Here is a 20,785-nt window from a genome sequence, read left to right as displayed (position 1 = left end):
AAAAAAACAGAAAAAAATAGAAATGGCCAATATCTAGGCCAGTCACTTGACATAGAGAATGTTATTTAATTCTTATCGCACATCCTTGAGACATGCATTGCTATTTGCATTTTGTGTGAATATGCATTTGGGTAAGTTTATGTAATCCCTCCTCTGCAGAACTGGGATTCAAATGCAGGTGTCTCTCTGCTCAGGTCCCGACTCTTCTACCCTGAAGCAGTAGTACATGCCTGGATGGAATGACGTAGGGTTGGATAAGCCACACACAGGCCACTTCCTCTCACTTACTTTTCTTTGCCTCCCACTCAACCAGGACAGTTCCCACGCACTTTTTCAAGATTCTTATCTGCTCCCACACTTGGGGAAGTTCCCAATGCAACCTATCAATCCATCACCACAAATAACACCCAGGAGAGGTGGGGAAAGGAGTTTGCCACATGGTCACTGGGTGTGAGCAACTGTTCCCTGTCCTTATGGCTTCCCACTTGTGGCTCCCACCATGGCCTGGAGTTTTGGGTGGAGATTTTTCAAATAAAAGCCCTCGGTATCTCAGGATGGCACAGTGGTGAGCTCTTAGCTTCACCAGGCTCATCAAAGCTGCTCCAGGAAGGCCAGAGCCAGACCAGAAGACATGCAGATCATCACCACGGCCCTGGTGTGCTTGCTGCTAGCTGGGATGTGGCCACAAGACGTGGACAGCAAGAGCAGTGAGTGTGGCAGGCATCACTTTATGTCTCTCTAGGGAGGGCAGAAACATGGTCAGCCCCTCTGGGGTTGGAGCAGACCTCCTTGAACTCACCAACTCAGTCTCCCCTCTTCCTATCTAAAGAGGAGGAATGGTGAACTTGGACTGGCTGGGGGTGAGGGCCAGTAGGAGAACCATGAGTTGGGGCAAACACAGAGAACTGAACTGCCAGCTTCAGTACAAGGAGGCTCTGCTTCATCCAGACCCAAGGAAGGGAACCTGTGAGGTTACTTGGGTAAAGTGGGGAGGCCCGGGGTCCAGGGGAGGGCCTGGGTGTAGCTTCCACAGCGTGAGAGACACAAAGCAGAGTCTGAAGGCAAGACTGGGCTCTAACAGTTGGCTACTCTTGGGCAAGTCACTTTAGCTCTCAAACTCTGCTTTCTCTGTCAGTGAAATGGAGTTGATTATGTCCGCTCTCCAAGGCTGTTTGGAGAGTACCAATCTAGTAAGAGGCATGAAAGGGGTTGCAAACAGAAAAACTAGGAGGAAGAAGCTGGAGTTGGAATGCAGGTCTCTTGCGGGGTGTGGTGTGGGAGGAGAATGCGCAAATGAACAGAGTGGGGGTTGGGGGCTGGGAAAGAGCCGAGGACCAGGGCAGGAGGGGATTCAAGAGATTGAGTAGGGCAGCTAGCTAGTTCCTGGGAGCTCTTCCCTTGTCATCTCATTAGCCTGGAGTCCTCAAACAATTCCTAATCTTCCCCAGATCAGGTCTGTGACCTGTGGACCACCGTGTCCTGCATCAGACTGACCAGGTCCCCGGAGTGTGGGGCCCAGGGCCCTTGGACATGAGTATTGGGGTAGAGCCATGCATATGCGGTGAAATACGAAAACTGGAGGAGCCTTTAGAAACCAGGCTCCAAAAAGTATTATTTTACAGATGGGAAGTCTAGGGCCGGGGTGAAGGCACATCTTCCTCAAGGCCACTTAGCTGGGGTACGGGGAGCTCAGATCTGAACCCCAATCTTCTGACTCTTTACCTAGCCCCAGAACGAGGTGGCTGATGAGACAGAGCCATGCCGGCACCCTCCGGATGTGGTCCCCAAACCAGTGCTTGTTCTGGGAGGTGTTTTTTTGCTTGTTTTTTAAAAATTGTGCTACAGGTGAGAGTTTGAGAAATGGATGCAAACCATCCTTTGTGTTCCTCTTCCAGTGCAGGTACCCGTCTCCAGATGTTGCTTCTCATTTGTGGAGAAAGAGATTTCCCTGAGGGCAATCCAGTGTTACAGAAATACCAGCTCCAGCTGCTCCAAGGAGGGCTTAATGTAAGTGATCACCTGCTCAATCTCTCCCTAGAGAACAGAACCCCGCCAGCCTGGAATTAGAAGAGTAGACACTAGATGACAGTATTTTACCGGAATAAGGTTTCTAAACCCAGAGTTGCCAGCATCTGGGTGCAAACCGCGCTTGGGCACTAGAGGGAGCACGGAGCTTCCCAGCAGGAGTGAGGAAGGATGCATCTGTGCTCCTGCAGTGACTTGTGTTTCCTGAAACTCCAAGGTGCCAAGTATTACATCCCAGCATTATGAGCTAAGAGGAAGGAATTGTTTAACAAAAGCACAAGGGGTTATTGTGCACTGGAAAGAGCAAGGGAACCAGGATTAGTTCCTGCCTCTAGATTTGGAACCCATAGTCTTGGATGACCGTGGACGGGTAACTCCTTTGTACCTAATTATCTGCGTATCCTTCTGTATTCCTTATCTGTGAAGGGGCATAAACATAGCTGCATCGCAGGGTCTTTACAAACTTAACTGGGGTAGCTTTCATGTACTAGTCAGTATTTTAAGGCTTTTTTGTGTATATTTTCTCTGTCGATCCTCTTGGGGTACATATTTTTGTTATCATGAAAGTGAGGTTCAGGAAGGTAGAGATATTTGTCTAAGATCAACCAGATAGTAAGAGACAGAGTTGGTCTACAGATTGGACAATAGTCCAGTTTAGGAAGTAGACAGATCAGAAGAGAAAAATACACACACACACACACACACACACACACAGGCACACACACACACACACACACGCACCAACACACGAGTCCAATGCAACAAGTAAGGCCCCGGATGGACACAGAAACATTAAAGTTGGAGCAGACAGCTATTCTAGAATGGGAATTTCTCATCCCACCTAATCGTCAGAATGTTTTCAGGCTCTTCAGCCCCACCCTGATACACCAAATTGAAACCAGGAGAGGGGTCCAGGAAGCTCAATTTATAAGCTCCTGGTGCTTTGGCTGTTCCCCACCATGCAAACCACACATCCTGTACAGCAACTTCATTTACAGAGGGGAGCCCAAGGCCCAGCAAGAGCAGCTTAGGGGACCTGGCAGCCAGAGGAGGCGGGGCTTGTGTGGTGCTCACCCAGTGGTGGCTTGGGTGGTTCAGCCTTCTCTCTTATTCTCTGTTCACAGATTCAAGCTGAAGAGAGGCAATGAGGCCTGCGCCTTGAACCGGGCTGGATGGGTTCAGAATCACATTAAAAAGCTGAGCCACTGCCTGCCAAAAAGAAAATGAGCAGATTTCTTTCCATTCTGGGCTCTGGAAACCACGTAGCTTCACCTGTCCCGGAAACCCCCAGTCCTATACCATTCCTTGTGCTCTGCTTTCGCTGGGTCACAGAGGATCTGCTTGGTCTTGATAAGCTGTGTTGTTGCACTTTATACATTTAAATTATAGAATTATCAACCCCCAGACCTCTGTGTCTTTTGGATTTCAGAGTGAAAACTTGATTGGCATTGAGAGGTGGAAGCCAGGGGCTAAAGGATGGGGCAGGAGGAGGGAGACATGTTGCACTTGGTGCCAGGGGAACTGAGCTAATAAGTGACTCAGTACCTCTCAGTGACTGCCTTTGTCCTGGGGGCTAAGCTTTGACTCGGGTGGTGGTGCAGATTCTCTGCCTCTAGATTTGGCTGCCAAGAGGGGTACGGTGGAACAGAAAGTTGGGGTTCACAGCTGGGTCCACATTTGGGTGCAAGACCCTTCTCCGTAAGAAGAGAAACACACACACACACACACACACACAGGTGCACACATACACACACGCACCAACACACGAGTCTAACCCAACAGGTAAGGTCCCAGATAGACATAGAAACATTTCTCTGCCCAGCGGCCTCGGGGGATGATGTTATCACCAAATCACAGCTGCCCTAGCTGGAGGGGATCATTTGAGGTTGTCTGCCTGTAAAATGTTGCTAAACCCATTTTACAGATGAGGTGACTGAGGGCTAAAAAGAGATGCAGCAATTCAGGGGCAGATCTGGTGTTAGAGCCCAGGGCCGTTGCCTCCCAGGACAACTCCTCCAGGTGTCCCAAATTGCCAGGTGTACTGCCTGATGCAGCGTGGTACCAGATCTGGGGGACAGGCCCTGCTGTTGTCAGCAGTGCCCATCTCTCCTTGAGGAAGATCTCGGTGGGTGTCCAGGCATGGGTGGGTTCCGGGTCTGATTGAAATGCCCACCCAGCTTATCTGGAGGAGTGAAGCTGTCTTGGGAAGAGCAGGAGAACCCTTGGTGGACATATAGGAAGAGGAGGCCCAATGCCTTAAAAGGGACATTCACAAGCTCCAATTTGTACAACGTGTGATTCAAGGAAGCATAGCCAAGGAAGGAAGTATTTCTAGGTCTTGGGGTTGGCACACCTTTACCTTTAAAGGTCACTTTTAGAGGGCAAAGGTCTCATGCTATGTTTCCCTCATTCCCCATTCAATACGTCACACATCTGGCCCAGTCTTCTTAATCTGTTTCCTCCCCTCCACTCCCATGACTGCCCTTCCTCAGCCCTTATGAATGCCCCCCATCACACATCTGGTCGTCTTCTTTATCTGCCTCCTCTCTTCCACCCCCATGACTGCCCTTCAGCCCCTATTTTCTCTTGCTTGGACTATTGCAGTAGGCTGTTTTCAGCCCTCCCTTCTCAACTCCATCTTATCCACAGCCAAAAGCTACTCTTCCTGGCATCCATTCTTCCCTCTGGATGACTCAAAAACCTACACACCTTCCTCCTGCCTTCAGAACTGAGTCTAAATTCCCCACCCTGATATTCTAATTCCTCTAGAACCTGCCCTCAACTTTCCTTTCTACATGTCTCCAACTTTTACACTCTGGAAACCCAAATCCGACCGTTTGGGGATATTCCTCCCAGGCCCTCTCCCCACATTGCCCTCTTGGACCTCCCCTAAAAGAATCTTTGCTATGACCACACTTTCCCATCCTCTAAGGTCTATTCGGCCCAAGTGCCCTCCTTCTTCCCTACCAAGGCTGAGGCTCACTAGGACTTGGTCATCTGGTTTCCCGCTGGGTGTCAGGTGCACATGAAGTCTGAATCACTTGCTGCTTTGCGTGGGGAGGCATAGATTGGGGTGGGAGACTAGAGGGGGAGGGAGGGGTTTACTTTTGGCAGGAGTATGATTTTAAAGAAAGAAATGAACTGAATATGAAACTGATGAGTTGCGAGCCAGGAGCGCCCATGCTGAGGACTGGAGCCATTGTTCCAGAACAGCCTGGGCTGGTGAGGCAGGCCCTCCCTGAAACTCAGATGAGCCAGGCTAGCCTCACGGCCAGGGCCTCTGTACATCCACCATCCACTGGCATGCTCTGCCTTCCACCCACACCTCCTAGAGCTCCTACTGGTTGGAAGTCACTCCTGAAGGAAACATCACTGTGTAAGAGATTTTAAATAAAGTGTATTTTCTGTAAAATGTCAGTAGTCCTACCATTGCATTCATCTTTCCACAATAACATATTTAGCAACGCCTCACATTCACCTCCCTACATTGGGAGGATGCATCGCCTCCCTACATTGCAGCATTCCTTCATGTCCATGACTCCCACAGGCACGCTCTCAACCAATGGGAGCCAAAGAGAAACCCACTGCCAGCAGCTCACAGTGGAAGAGAAGGGGGCTTACAGACAGCAACCAACTTGCTCAACACCTTGCTTTAAAAAAGATCACCAATACTCAAATAAACTCCAAACGAGCAACAAGTCATATAATAGCCAATATTACTTAACACATAGTACATTTTGAATCACAAAACAGAATGCATCCGATTTGAAAATTGTGGTAGAAATATTCCAAAGTATAGGAGGAGGCTGGAGGAGAATGGAAAAGTCATTTCACATACTCCAGCTTGATTTCAGTGGGGGTAGCAGAGTTCAAGTCTTCAGCGTGTGAGCTTTCTGGCCCAGGTGTTTCATACAATTCTGGACCCACTTCTCCTTTGGGTCAGCACACATCTCCTTGCCCAGTTTGGTTCTGAAGCTGTGGAGGAAGGAAAGCTGGCGCAGTTAGATGGAACCCTTTGAGGGTTTACCTAGAAGATAACACACTGGGCTTTAAACCTGCCTGGCCCACCTGCTACAGGTGAAGAGGCACCCCTACGGGACAGGAATTAGGAGGTGTGTGGACAGAAGGGGTCTCTGGAGGCAACCAGTACTCTTGCTTCCCCTGGGAAACTGATTCTGGCATCTGCTAAAGGGTGTGGGCTGGTGCCCATCCAGCAAGCAGGGCATGGGAAATTATAGGCCCTCTTCGGGCCTGTTGTGCAGCCAAAATAGGAGGATTTGCATCACATAGTCTGGTTAGATCTCATCCTGAGTAAGACCCCAGGTCAGTCTGATGTCTGTCTCCTGGGGCAGAACTTTGGACTGGGGAATGTGGGGTTGGGGAGGAGCCAGGTGAGCAGGGACTTTTCTACACACATGACAGCCTTCTGGGGACACCGGCTGGTGGTGATCCGATAGCTCTTCAGCCTTTGCAAGGAGATCTTCTTACTGCTAAATGTGAAGCAGCAAGTGGATGGGACGTTGAGTGCATCTAGAAATAGTCACAAAGAAAAAACCTTTGAGAATATGTTAGGCTTTTCTCAGCTTGAATACAGCAGGGAGCATCTGTATGGGATGCAAAGCAAAGAGGAAGAAGTAGATCTTACCTACCTCCAAGCCCAGCGCTCCTGCCCTAGACCCCGAGGTGAGGTGGGACCTGTGACATGGGCCTCAGGATCTCAAAGGCTCAGCTGCATGGTGGGGACATGTCACTGCCATCTAGGGGAGGCCACAGGCAAGGCCAGTGGGAAAGGTCCTGGGTGTGGTCCCAGATGTGCAGAGTTTGGGACGATCAGATGAGGTCAAAGAAAAGGCCCTAAATTTGGAGTCAGAAGCTTAGGTTTCATTCTTGCTCTGGGATAACCTGGAGGTGGGTGGGTAGGGTCCCTTCTGTCTCCAACATGGGCTTCAGCTTTCTATCTTTAAAATTAGATGTTATAGTGAACCTCTGAGGAGCCTTACTATTCTGGTGGGCTTAGAGTGGGGCACTTGGCTGGGCATGGCTGCTCACGCCTGTAATCCCAGCACTTTGGGAGGCCGAGACGGGAGGATCACTTGAGGTCAAGAGTTTGAGACCAGCCTGGCCCACATAATGAAACCCCTTCGCTACCAAAAATACAAAAATTAGCTGCACGTGGTAGCGGGTGCCTGTAATCCCAGCTACTCAGAAGGCTGAGGCAAGAGAATCGCCTGAACCTGGGAAGCAAAGGTTGCAGTAAACCAAGATCTCACCCCTGCACTCCAGCCTGGGCAACAGAATGAGACTCGATCTAAAAAAAAAAAAAAAAAAAAAAAAAAAAAAAAAAAAAAAAGTGGGAGCACTTGGGCTTAGGTCTTCCTTGAAGAGAGAAACAGAGGGAAAGAGAGGGAGAGGGGAGGTGGGGAGGTGACAGTGACTTACCTGGCTGAGCAAGTCCCTGGGGATTGAAAGCTGCTGTTACAAGCAGCAGGCACAGAAGCGCTGCAGAGACTTTCATGTTGAAGGGTAAAAGTTGGAGATTTCACAATGTTTCTTTGCCTCTCTGCTCCTCTGGCTGTTCTGCCTGCCTTTTATAGGGAGTTGGGAGGCTTGGAGCCCTCAGAGGACCTTGGCCTGAGTAGGGTGTTGACCAAGTCATGATGAAGGGGGATCCTGAATCTGCTGAGCTGGAACTGGGCACCAAAGACTTTTCTAGGAAATGCAAGAGGGAAGCTGAGGGCGGAAGCAGCATGGCATGCTTCCTTCTGGCTGTCCAGGCCTCAAGGAACCAGAGAGGAAAAAGGGACACAGATGTGCCTCAGCCACTCACCATGGGAAGCCATCCAAGGAGCTGTTTTCTGCTTACTTTCTCTAGCAGAAAAAAGAAAAACAATGAAAATTAACTCCTGTAGAGAAAAGAGCGCCGTGCTAAGGACTCTGTTCATGTTATGTATTTAGTTTGAGGAGGTATGTACCATTATGATCATGCCCATTTCATAGATGAGGAAATGGATGCAGAGAGATTAAGTAACTTGACCAAAGTCTTCTGGGAAATGAGTAGGAAAGCTAGAAGAGAAAGCTAGTCTGCTTATATTTTACCACTAAGGTAGTTTCAAACTTTCTTTTAGCTGCAGAAGTCTTTTTCCAAGTCAACTTTTATGTGGAAGTCTAATATCTGAAACAGATTAAGTCAGGTTCTGATGACAGGGGCTCCTTAAATTCCATAATATGACCCCTTCCACCCTTCAGGCCCAGAGGGACATGGTTCAAACACCTCTGACTGATGCAAGCCCCCTGTTTCCAGGAAGGACCACTGGGTTTCTGGAGCTGTTGATGGGAGGATTGGGGTGGCCCTCAGAGCAAAGAAGTGAGGTGTTTGGCCCATTCCTGGGCTCTTCCTGCGAGGGGCACACACCTGGGAGCTGGGAGTTGGGGAGGGAATGGCTTAGAATGGTTGGACATGTCCCTTCCCCACTCATCCCTAGCTCCAAGACTTGGCACAATTTTTGTGCCTTCCTGGAATACTCATCCCTCTGCATTCCACTCTAGCAAAATAAGCCCAGGGAAAGTAAAGGGAAGAAATAAACAGCTAGGATTAGAGAAATAGGAAACAGTAAATATTAGAAAGGATAGATGAAGCCAAAAGTTGGTTCTGTAGCCTATAATGAAGCTAAAACTCTCCTGAACTGACCATGAAAAAAAGAAAAAAAGAGGCCAAGGCCAGTGGGATCTCTTTAGATCAAGAGTTCTAGAGCAGCCTGGACAACATGGTAAAACCCTGTCTCTACTAAAAAAGAAAAAAAAAAAAAAAAAAAAAGAAAAATGACCCAGGCATGGTGGCACGTGCCTGTAATCCCAGCTACTTGGGTGGCTGAGGCAAGAGAATTGCTTGAACCTGGGAGGCAGAGGTTGCAGTGAGCCAAGATTGTACCACTGCAACCCAGTCTGGGTGACAGTGAGACTCTGTCCCAGAAAAAAAAAAAAAAAAAGAAAAGAAAAGAAAAAGAAAAAAGGAAAAGGTACATATAACCAGTTGCAGAGCCTGCAGACACCAAAAAGAAAATAACAAGAACCTTATGCCCGGAATTTAATTTAGAGGAAATGGATGAATTTCTCAAAAATCTAACTCACCAAGGTGCACAAACAAATAAAAAATAGAGAGTCATTCTAAAGCTATTAAAGAAAAGGAATCAGGAATTGAAAGTCTTCCCACAAAACATTCTCTGGGCTCAAAGGGCATAAACAGCTAATTCCTCCAAGCATTGAAGGAAGCAATCATTTCAATCTTGTGCAATCACTTCTAGAGAATATCAGAAGATTGTACATCACTCAGTTCATTTTGAGTCCTACCTAACTTTGACACAAAAATGTGTCAAGACCCACATGGGAAAAGGATATTATAAGTTTGTCCCTTCAGACACACATTCCATTCTTTTCCATTCTATTCTCTGCCTTAGGAAACCAGTCTTGGTGGGTCACATCAGTGAGGTTGCTGGTCTTCTAGCTTCCGACTGGGTTTAGGCACAAGGGAGCTTCTGAGGACATTAAAGCAGGGAGAAGAGTTAAGTTGAGATTCTTCTTCCTATGTTGTCTCCCTGTGTTCCTCAACCTGGATATATCCCTCAACTAATGGTTTTAACTTCTTTCAAGGTGGTTTCTCTATGACTCTCCTATCTGGGTTTGCTGAGCTACCCCCTGTTCTTTCTTTTTAGTTGTAGGAGTATAATCATGCTCTTTTTAAAAATATTTTATTTTAAGTTCCTGGATACATGTGCAGGACATACAGGTCTGTTACATAGGTAAACATGTGCCATGGTGGTTTGCTGCACCTGTCAACCCATCACCCAAGTAATAAGCTCCACCTACATTAGCTATTTATCCTGATGCTCTCCCTCCTCTCACCCCCTGACAGGCCACAGTGGAATAGCCAAGACAATCTTAAACAAAAAGAACACAGTTGGAGGTATCACGCTACCCAGCTTTGAACTATACTACAAGGCTATAGTAACCAAAACAGCATGGTACTGGTACAAAAACAGACACATAGACCAATGGAACAGAATAGAGATCTCAGAAATAAGACCACACATCTACAACCATCTGATCTTTGACAAACCTGACAAAAATAAGCAATGGGGAAAGGATTCCCTATTTAATAAGTGGTGCTGGGAAAACTGGTTAGCCACAGGCAGAACATTGAAACTGGACCCGTTCCTTATACCTCATACAAAAATGAAATCAAGATGGATTGAAGACTTAAATGTAAAACCCCAAACTATAAAAACCCTAGAAGAAAATCCAGGCAATACCATTCAAAACGTAGGCACAGGAAAAGATTTCATGATGAAAATGTCAAAAGCAATTGCAACAAAAGCAAAAATTGACAAATGGGATGTAATTAAACTAAAGAGCTTCTGCACAGCAAAAGAAACTATCATTAGAGTGAACAGACATCCTACAGAAAGGGAGAAATTTTTGTAGTCTAACCATGTTCTTAATAGCCTAAGGATACTAAACACCCCTGTGGTCTCTCTTCACTCACTTATGTCTTTGTAAATAGCTTCTTTACTAAACCTTTCTCCAAGTCTTCCATTTTAAGTGTTACCTATTTCTTGCTGGGACACTTACTGACATTGAATTGGCCCCATAAAATGGAACTTCCAAATGGGATTCTGGGATTGGGTTGCTCATATATTTTAGGTGCACCATGGAAAGGGGCACAGGAATAGGATCTGTCGACATCATGATTACTTTAATTACCACCAGTAGTAACATGGCAGACTACTTTAACAAGCCTGCCAGGTGATCCTGAAATACACGAAAGTTTGAGAACTATGGGATTGTAGCACGCCCTACTGTCATCACTGATTTATAAAGAATAGCCCTTACAGAGCTCTTAAGCATCCTGCCCTCCTCCCACAACCACATCGAAACATTTCTTAATACCTCGATTGAAGGGAATATCCCCCTGGGCCTCCCAGAAGCTTGCACATAGATAGACTAGATCCATTCCAACAGATCCACTTCCCTGAGTCTCTGGATTCTTTCCTAGCATTCCAGAGAATTTCCGGCATTTCAACTTCATTAACTGCAGGCTTCTTATTTTTTAATTTTTAATTTTTGTGAGTACATTGTAGGTGTGTATTTTTATGGGTTACATGAGATATTTTGATGCAGGCATGCAATGTTTAATAACTACATCAGAGTAAATGGGATATCCATTGCTTCAAGCATTTATTGTCAGGTTGTTTATTTGAAGGTTTGCTTCTTTTTTGATGTAGGCACTTAGAGCTACAAATTAATCTCTTAGCACTGCTTTTGCTGTAACCCATAGGTTTTGGTATATTGTGTTTCCATCATCATTTGTTTCAAGAAATTTTTCAGTTTCCCTTTTAATCTCTTCATTGACCAACTAGTCATTCAGGAGCATACTGTTTACATTCCATGTGTTTGTAGAGTTTCCAAAATTCCTCTTGTTATTAACTGCTAGTTTTATTCCATTGTGTTCAGAGAAGATACTTGATATTATTTCAATTTTTTGAATGTTTTAAGACTTGTTTTGTGGCTTAACATCTGACATATTCTTGAGAATGATCTATGTGCTGAGGAGAAAAATGTGTATTTTGCAGCAGTTGGATTAAATGTTTTGTAAATATCTATTAGATCCGTTTGGTCTATAGTGCAGATTAAGTCTGATGTTTCTTTGTTGATTTTCTGTCTGGATGATCTGTTTCAGTGTCTGAAAGTGGGGTGTTAAATTATCCAGCTGTTATTCTGTTGGAGTCTATCTCTCTCTTTAGCTCTAAAGGTATTTGCTTTATATATCTGGGTGCTCCAGTGTTGGGTGCCTATATATTTGCAATTGTTATATCCTCTTGCTAAATTGACCCCTTTATCACTATATAATAACTCCTTCTGTCTCTTCTTTCATGGTTTTTGTCTTGAAATTTATTTTGTCTGATATTAGTATATCCACGCCTGCTCTTTTTTGGTTTCCATTTGCTTGGAATATCTTTTTGCATCCCTTTTGTTTTCAGTCTTTGCATGCATTTATAGGTGAAATGTGTTTCTTGTGGGCAACAGATCATCAGGTCTTGCTCTTTCATCCTTTCAGCCACATTTTATGTCTCTTGATTAGAGAGTTTAGTCTATTTACCTTTAATGTTATTATTAATAAGTAAGGACTTACTCCTGCCATTTTGTTATTTGTTTTCTGGTCTTCTCTTCCTTCTTTCTTTCCCTCCTATCTTCCTTTGGGTGAAGATTATTTTCTCTAGTGGTATCACTTAATTTCTTGCTTTTTATTTTTTGTATATCTGTTGTGTGTGTTTTTAGATTTGAGGTTACTATGAGAGTTGCAGATAATGTCTTATAACCCATTTTTAAAAAATTGATTACAATTTAATGCTGATTACATAAACAAAGAAAAAGCTGATAAAACTTATACATTTTAACTTCATCTCCTCACTTTTTAACTTTCTGTTGTTTCTGTTTATATTTTATTGTACTATCTGTGTCTTCAAAAGTTGTTGCAGATATTTGGATCAGTTCATCTTTTTGTCTTTCTACTTAACTTATGCATAGTTTACACACCAATTACAATGTTATTCTGTGTTTTTCTGTGTACTACTTTGGTGGTCTTGGGTAAGATCCAGAAGACTTCTCTGGACTACCAGGCAGAAATTCTTGTTCTTTTTTCTTATTTTGTCCCAAACAAACAGAGTATCTCTCTCTGTGCTGAGATGCCTGGAGCTGGAAGAGAGGTTACACAACTACCCCCGTGGCCACCACTGCTGGGACTGAACCGGATTGGACCTAAAACCCGTATAGTACTTGGTCTTTCCCAGGGCCAGCTGGAACCACTAGCTGACTACCGGCTATGTTCACTGAAGGCCCTAGGGCTCTACAATTAGCATGTGGTGAAGCCAACCAGGTTTATGTCCTTCCCTCAAGGGCAGTAAATTCTTCCAGGTCTTAGGCAGGTCCAGAGATGCTGTCCAGGAGCCAAGGTCTGGAGTCAGAAACCTTAGAAACATACCTGTTGCTCTGTTCCACTGTGGCTGAGCTGGCACCTAAGCCACAAAATGAAGTTCTTTCCACCTTTTCCTTCCCTTTCCCCATGTAGAGAAGTCTCTCCTCATGTTCACCACCACCACCACAGGCCCATAAGCAGTAATGCCAGGGTACCTCCAATGTTCATTTGAGTCAACTTGTGGTGAATGCTGCCAGGCCTGGGACTCACTCTTTAGGGCAATGGGCTCCCCTCTGGCCCAAGGTAGGTCCAGAGACACTGTACAAGAGCCAAGGCCTGGAACTGGGGACTCCAAAACCTACTTGGTGCTCTTCTCTACTGTAGTTGAGCTGCTAAACTCAAGACAAAGTCCTCTTTACTCTTCTCTCTGTTTTTCTCAAGCAAGGGGGCCTCTCCTTGTAGCTGTCATATCTGGGAATGTGCTGGGTCACACCTGAAGCCAGTATGTCTCATAGTCTCACTCAAGGCCTATAGCATGTACTACCTAATTATGGCTGCTGGTTATTCAGTGCCCCAGGGCTCTTTAGTCAACAGGTGATGAATCCTGCCAGGACTGGGTCTTTCCCTTCGAGGTAGTGGATTCCCTTCTGCTCCAGGGTATATCTGGAACTATCCTGGAGCTAGGCCCTGGAATGGACACCTCACAACCCTTCCTGATGCCTTACAGTGGCTTCCTACTGTGGCTGAGCTATTTAGCATCCAACTTGTAAGACAACTTTTTTTTTTCAATCACTCTCTTTACAAGTGAAAAGAAGGGGTCTCTTTCAGAGCTGCAAGCTGTGCCACATGGGGTTGGGGAGGGGTAACATAAGCACTCCCTTGGCTGCCCCAGCTGGTGTCTCACTAGGTTGCATGCCACCCACCAGTTCAAAGCACTAGAACTTGCCTAGAAAGTGCAGTCCTTGTGGCCTAGACTGCCTTCCAAGTTTATTTAGAACAATTTAGCCAGAGCAATGTAGCCCATGGTGGCAAGGCTTGCCAGAATTAATGTTCCAACTACTGGCACAGATAATTCTTCTCTGGCCAGGGCAGGTCTAAAGGCTCCCTTTGTGGGTGCTGGCTGAGTTCTACCTGGTGTTGGCAGCACTGAGTTCCAGTGCAAGTCCCCCAATCGCTACACTTTCCGTCCCCCAAACACACACATTTTCTTTCCATTCCATGCAGCCACTGCCAAGAGATAGGTGAGGGTTGGTGTTGGCAATTTGAGATTGTCTTTCCGACTCTCTTCAGTGCCTCTTTCAGTGATATGAAGTTAAAGCCAGGTACTGTGATAACTTACTAATTTTGGTTCTTATGAAGGTGCTTTTTGTGTGTAGATAGGTGTCCAATTTCGTGTTCCTGCAGGGAGGATGATCAATGGAGGCTTCTATTCAGCCATCTTGCTCTGCCTCCTTCTCTTAGACTTCTTTTTAAGTCTAGACTTCAATTAGCCAGTCTAGCTGACCATTAACATCCCTTCCAGGTACTTGTGCCAGTTACATTAAATTCTGAATTTGGGCGATTGAGCCCTATATGTTATTTTTCTCAGTCTAACACTCTTAAAATTGACTCACACACATATGCCCCAAACTTTCCTATAAACTGGGTGAGTGAGGGGACATTCAAATCTTCCCAGCTGTAAAATCTCCTGTTTGTCCTTTCCTGTGATTCAGGACTTAATATGACGTAGGAGAATGTGTTTAGGAGCCTGGAATCTGGAGTTAGTTAGGCATGAGTTCAAGTTTTATATCCATCATTTACTGGTTATGTGATTCACAGCAAATTGCTTCCCTCTCTGAGCCTCCATGAGGAAACTGTTTGGTGATCGCGATCTCATTGCGATGTTGGGAGAGTCAATAAGATAATGCATGGAGAGTTCTTAGCACAGTGCCAAAATTGTGTATTTCTAACAAGTTCTCAGGTGATTATGATGATGCTTGTCTGGAGACCACTCTTGGAGAACTACTGCTGCTATGAGACTGGGGTTGCTGATCTCAGTGGGAGAAATGGGTTCCAGGAGCAACAAAAGCCAGGTGATGATGCTTGTTAAACAGCAGAGACAGAGTGGGCACAATTACCCCAAGAAGCCACAGGGGCGGAGTTGTAATCTGAGTGCTTTGATTGGCAGGGATTTGTGGCTATGACTATGGAATCCCTAGAAATGAAATAGATGAGATGCTTACTAAGGTGCTTCTTGACTTTAGGTAGAAAATTCTAGTGGGCAGAAAGCTAGCATAAATCCCTGTAGAAAACGCTCATATCTCTTACCCAGGTATCAAATCTAAGCCAGTTCATAGACCTGAAGTCTCTTGATGGATGGGCAGGCCAGGTCTTTTTGAGGAAGGGCCCTGCAATGCTAGATTGCCAGATGAAATACAGGGCACTTGGTTAAATGTAACTTTCAAATAAACAGGGAGTGACTTTTTTTTTTTTAGCATAGATATGCCTCTTGCAATATTTTTGCTTAATCTGGCAATTCATAGATCTAATATTATAAATCTTCTTCCATGCCTTTTCCAGAAGAATCTGCTGCCAAAAATCAGGGTGACTCTGTACTGGGGAAAGAAATAGAGACCTTCTGGGATTATTGCTGATGGCTCTGAATGGATGATATTCTATGAAGACCTGAAAATCTACCCTGGTTCACTAGTGACAGTGAGAACTTATGAAGGTCCTATGTTAGTAATGCAGTTATGTCTAGAGTAGAAGTTCAGCCAGCTGTTTCCCAATCCAATAATCTTTATATAACAGAAGTCTCCGAGATCTATAGAATCCTATTATGTTAGAATCTTTATGTTGCTGTAGAATCTTAGAACCCGAGCATCCTGCCTTCTGCCCATGATACTACTGGGCAATCTTAGTGCCCACAATCTTAAAGAGTAACATAATAGTGTTGGCAAATGTATGCAATGTTGTGGTTTTCAGAGATTCGTTTGCCTTTTAAAGTCTATTCTCAAGGAGTAACTTATTGGTAAGTTATGACGTAACAGATTAGAACTAAAACTGCTCAGTGAAGCAGAGCTGGGGCACCTTGTGCCTTTATTTTTCCCTCTTCATCTCATCTCACTTGTTAAGGTTCTGAGGAGCACCACAATGGTGCAGACTTTTCATTTTATAGGAAACATGTCTGACCCCTGGAGTGGCTACTGAAAAGGGGAGGGAGCCAGCACTAATCAATATGTTCAGCCTCCAGAGCTGAGTCTCTCCAGAAAGGCAAGCCTGCAGAAGAAGAGGAGACTTCCACTGGGATGCCGGGAGAGAAAAGCCCATGCATTGACCATGAAAACATTACAAGACCATTTCCTTACTTCTTCCTTCATACCGCCTGCACTTATAATATCCCATCACTATATGCGTTGCTTACAATATTCCATCAACCTGTAATTCCTTCCCAAACAGGAATCATTTGAGACCTGGTATAAATCACGTCTCATTTATGAAGACTTCCCAAACTACACAGATGTCAAAGGGGACCAAATCTGAAATAAATGGTTGGTCACCTCCCAGGGCAAGCTTTACTGTTTCTACTCTAGAAAATCCAGTCCCCTTTCTGGGCATTCTCAGAACAAGCACACCATCAAAAATGAATACTTACTTATGATATGAGGGTCTAAGAAGCCATAGGGGGTCTCCTCTGTACGAGAACTATTATATACTTCATCTTGCAAACCAGGCAGGAATAAACCAGGGTTGTCCCAGACAAATTGAGGTGCACCATCTTCCTCTCCAGGGGGGACTTGGCATCTTACCAGTTGTTGCATCACCATTTTAGTTGTTTACATTTCTAGCTTCTGCTGCCCTTTCCTTCTGGGGAACTCCCAGGGGGGTTGCCTGGAGCTGCGCCTTCCAATGACCAAGTGGAAAATGCCAACAGGAACAACCCTGTATTCAGCACTTGCTGGTACTAAGAATAAGCAAAGAAGCAGAAGCTTTTCTGTTGGAGCAGCATTTGGTAGAAACACATTTATATTTTAAAAAATAATATATGATGACTTAGAACTCTTGAAAAGTATATCTCAAAAATCATAAAAATATTGTAAAACAACATGTGCAGTTAATATTGACACAGAACCACAGTAAAATTTCTGTTGTTCTTTTTTTCTTTCCATGTGAGCATAGTAGGAATTTTACTGGATAAATGTTGGTCTCCATTTGTTAGTTAATGCCATACCAAAAGTCATTTTACATATCTATATAACTGAATTTCTTAACGATTGAATAGTCTTCTGTTAAATGGGAGAACTAGAACTTATCTATGACCATACAGTGCTATTTGGCATTTAGTCTATTTTACTGGGATAATAAGTGATGCTTGATGCTGTGAGGCACATAATAAATATTTATTAGTCAATGTTCCACCTTCCAGAGGTGACCACTACTTTGACTTCTGTCATCACTGATTGTTCTTGAAATTCACATAAATGGAATTATATGGCATGCACTCTTTTGTGTCTGAAGTCTTGTGCTTAATGAAATTTATTTTTATTTATTTATTTTTATACTTTAAGTTCTAGGGTACATGTGCACAACGTGCAGGTTTGTTACATATGTATACATGTGCCATGTTGGTTTACTGCACCCATTAACTCGTCCTAGTTTATTACTAGTCTTCAGACAGATCCAGAAAATAGAGTAAGATACTAGGTAAACATAACACCTAGACACACCTGTAAGGCATTTGTTGTCTATCACATGGCCCATTCTAGCTTAACACCCACCAACTGAGATGTAGTGAAATACTAAAATTGGATGCTCAGATTATATTTTTATCCAACCAAAAAGTTATCTAAATGTAATATTAAAAATTCCTCACTTAAAAAAATTTCTCTGATGACCAGTGATGAGAAATTGTTTTAAGTGAGGAATTTTTAATTTTATATTTATGGAAATTTTGGATTGTATAAAAATATAATCTGAGCATCCAATTTTAGTATTTCACTACATCTCAGTTGTGGGTGTTAAGCTAGAATGGACCATGTGATAGGAAACAAATGCCTTACAGGTGTGTCTAGGTGTTATGTTTACCTAGTATCTTACTCTATTTTCTGGATCTGTCTGAAGACTTGTAATAAAATAGGACACTAACTGGGTTCCATGTGATGTTTGCCCTTTCATATGATCTTCTAAGTTGATATTTTTCCTCCCAAGACCTTTTTAAAGAAAGTATACTGTATTTTACCAACCCCCATCTCTTTTCTTATAGCTCTTCTGTAGTGAATTAAACCTACTTGAGTTAAAATACTTCGTTTTCTTTCTTTTTTTTTTTTGTAAACAGAAAGTACTGCATAACACTGGGCCTTCTTAACTAAAATGCTCACCACTTAGTCTGTCTTTTTCTCCCCCTTCTTTTTAATGACAGATGATTTTGTCCAGAAATTTTGCTGTTTTTCTTAGTGCTAATACCTTGCCTCTTATTCCTATACAGCAGGGTGGTAATATTGGCATCCCGATTAAATACTGTGCCTTAGGAGACTGGAAGTTTAAAAATGTCCAAGTCCTTTCAGTGATGAGGGAATGGATTTTTTTTTTAAAGTCTTTTTCTTAGAAAGCCAAAATGTTTGATTTTTTTTTTTTTAATTCTGAAATGTGTTGTGACAACAATGAACTATTTGTGATCTTAAATTTTTTTTTAAAATGTTTCTGTTTTCTGTGTGGTGTTTCTCATATTTAAATCCAAATGTGTGATGTGGCAGTAACAGGTTAACTTATTTATTTAGTACATAGGGCTTAGGTTTATACTCTTGGTTTCCACTCACACTAATGTCACATGGTTAAGGAAGAAAAATTTAGGCTCTCTGAAGTTTCAGATATTTAATCAATCAAAATGTGTTTCCTTCAAAGAGAGCTCTAAAATACTTAACTATGGTCATGAAGTTATTATACGCCGGACACGGTGGCTCACGCCTTCAATCCCAGCACTTTGGGAGGCTGAGGCAGGTGGATCACCTGAGGCCAGGAGTTCGAGAGCAGCCCGGCCAGCAGGGTGAAACCCTGTCTCTACTAAAAATACCAAAATTAGCTGAGTGTGATGGTGCATGCCTGTAGTCCCAGCTACTCGGGAGGCTGAGGCAGGAAAATCACTTGAACCCAGGAGACAGAGGTTGCAGTGAGCCGAGATCGTGCCACTGCACTCCAGCTGCTCAATGTAGTTTTTAAAAAATAATGTCAGTTTTTTGTTCTGTTTATTGCTAGGCAATATTCCATTTGATGAATATACCATACTTTATCCATTCTCCTAGATCTTTGAAATGTTTCTAGTTTTCTGCTGTTATGAATAAAGTTGTGATGAACACTCTTGTTCAAATCTTTTGTGCATATAGGAATACATTGATTTAAATATTTACTTAGAAGTGAGATTTCTGGGTCATTGGATAAACATATGTTTAATTTTATCACAAAACACTAACCAGTTTTGCAAACTTTCCTCCAGCAACATATCAGATTTCCTTTTGCTCTGTGTTTCCATCAATACATGGTATTATCAGTCTTCTCTATCTTAGCCATTTTGATGGGTTCGTAGTAGTATTTTATTAAGTATTCAATTGCCTTTTCTTGATTACTTGTAATGTTCAGCTCCTTTTCGTATGTTAATTGGTTATTCAAATATTTTTGTGAAATGGCTGTTCACATTTTTTCTAAAAAAAAAACCTCAATAGCTTTAGGGGTACACGTGGTTTTTGATTACATGGATGAATTGTATGGCAGTGATGTCTGAAATTTTAGTGGACCCATTACCCCAGTAGTGTACATTGTACCCAATATGTACTTTTCTATCCCTCACCACCCTTCCACCCTTCCCCCTTCTGAATCTCCAATGTCCATTATACCACTCTGTATGTCTTTGCATACCCATAGCTTAATTCCCACTTACAAGTGAGAACATATACTATTTGGTTTTCCATTTCTGAGTTACTTCTGTTTCCATCCACATTGCTGCAAAAGATGATATTTCATTCTTTTTTTATGGCTGAGTGGTATTCCATGGTGATATATATCAAATCTTCTTTATCCATTTATCGGTTGCTGGCCACTTAGGTTGGTTCCATATCTTTGTAATTGTGAATTGTGCTGCGATAAACATATGCATGCAGGGATCTTTTGATATAACGACTTCTCTTCCTTTGGGTAGATACTCAGTAGTGGGATTGCTGGATCAAATGGTAGATCTACTTTTCTTTGAGAAATCGTCATACTGTTTTCCATAGAGGTCGCATTAATTTACATTCCTACTAGCAGTGTGTAAGTGTTCCCTTCTTACCACATCCATGTCAGCTTTTATTGTTTTTTAAATTTTTAATAATGGCCATTCTGGCTGGGGTAAGGAGGTATCTCTTTGTGGTTTTAACTGGCATTTACCTGATGATTAGTGATGTTGAACATTTGTATTTCTTGGCCATATTATCTATCTTCTTTTGAGAACTATCTGTTCATGACATTGGCTCACTTTTAACTGGGATGATCATTATTATTATTATCTACTGATTTGTTTGAGTTCCTTGCAGATCCTGGATATTAGTCCTTTGTTGGATGCAGAGTTTGCAAACATTTTCTCCCATTCTGTGGGTTGTCTGTTTACTCTGATAATTATTTATTTTGCTATGCAGCAGCTGTTTAGTTCAATTCGGTCCCATTTCTTTATTTTTGTTTTTGTTACATTTGCTTTTGTGGTCTTAGCCATGAATTCGTTGCATAGGCCAATGTCTGGAAGGGTTTTTCCTGGCTTTTCTTCTAGAATTTTTATGATTTCAAGTC

General features: G+C 43.4%; 2 protein-coding genes across 2 annotated transcripts; one reads left to right on the top strand and one right to left on the bottom strand.

Moving 5' to 3' along the window:
* The first annotated feature begins 559 nt into the window (after positions 1-559).
* Positions 560-3,429, top strand: CCL1 (C-C motif chemokine ligand 1). Its single transcript, XM_010379565.2, has 3 exons — positions 560-707; positions 1,896-2,007; positions 3,150-3,429. The coding sequence occupies exons 1-3, from the start codon at positions 632-634 to the stop codon at positions 3,250-3,252; spliced, it is 291 nt and encodes a 96-aa protein (XP_010377867.2). The 5' UTR covers positions 560-631; the 3' UTR covers positions 3,253-3,429.
* A 1,976-nt stretch (positions 3,430-5,405) lies between these two features.
* CCL13 (C-C motif chemokine ligand 13) lies at positions 5,406-7,615 on the bottom strand. The gene is made up of 3 exons (XM_010379566.1): positions 7,465-7,615; positions 6,441-6,555; positions 5,406-6,000 (listed from the first exon to the last, which is right to left on the bottom strand). The coding sequence occupies exons 1-3, from the start codon at positions 7,538-7,540 to the stop codon at positions 5,895-5,897; spliced, it is 297 nt and encodes a 98-aa protein (XP_010377868.1). The 5' UTR covers positions 7,541-7,615; the 3' UTR covers positions 5,406-5,894.
* Positions 7,616-20,785: the final 13,170 nt, after the last annotated feature.

The sequence above is a fragment of the Rhinopithecus roxellana genome, chromosome 19 (genome assembly GCF_007565055.1).
Source record: "Rhinopithecus roxellana isolate Shanxi Qingling chromosome 19, ASM756505v1, whole genome shotgun sequence".
Taxonomy (NCBI): domain Eukaryota; kingdom Metazoa; phylum Chordata; class Mammalia; order Primates; family Cercopithecidae; genus Rhinopithecus; species Rhinopithecus roxellana.
The sequence above is the reverse complement of the archived record's forward strand: the minus strand, read 5'-3'. Positions and strand labels throughout refer to the sequence as shown.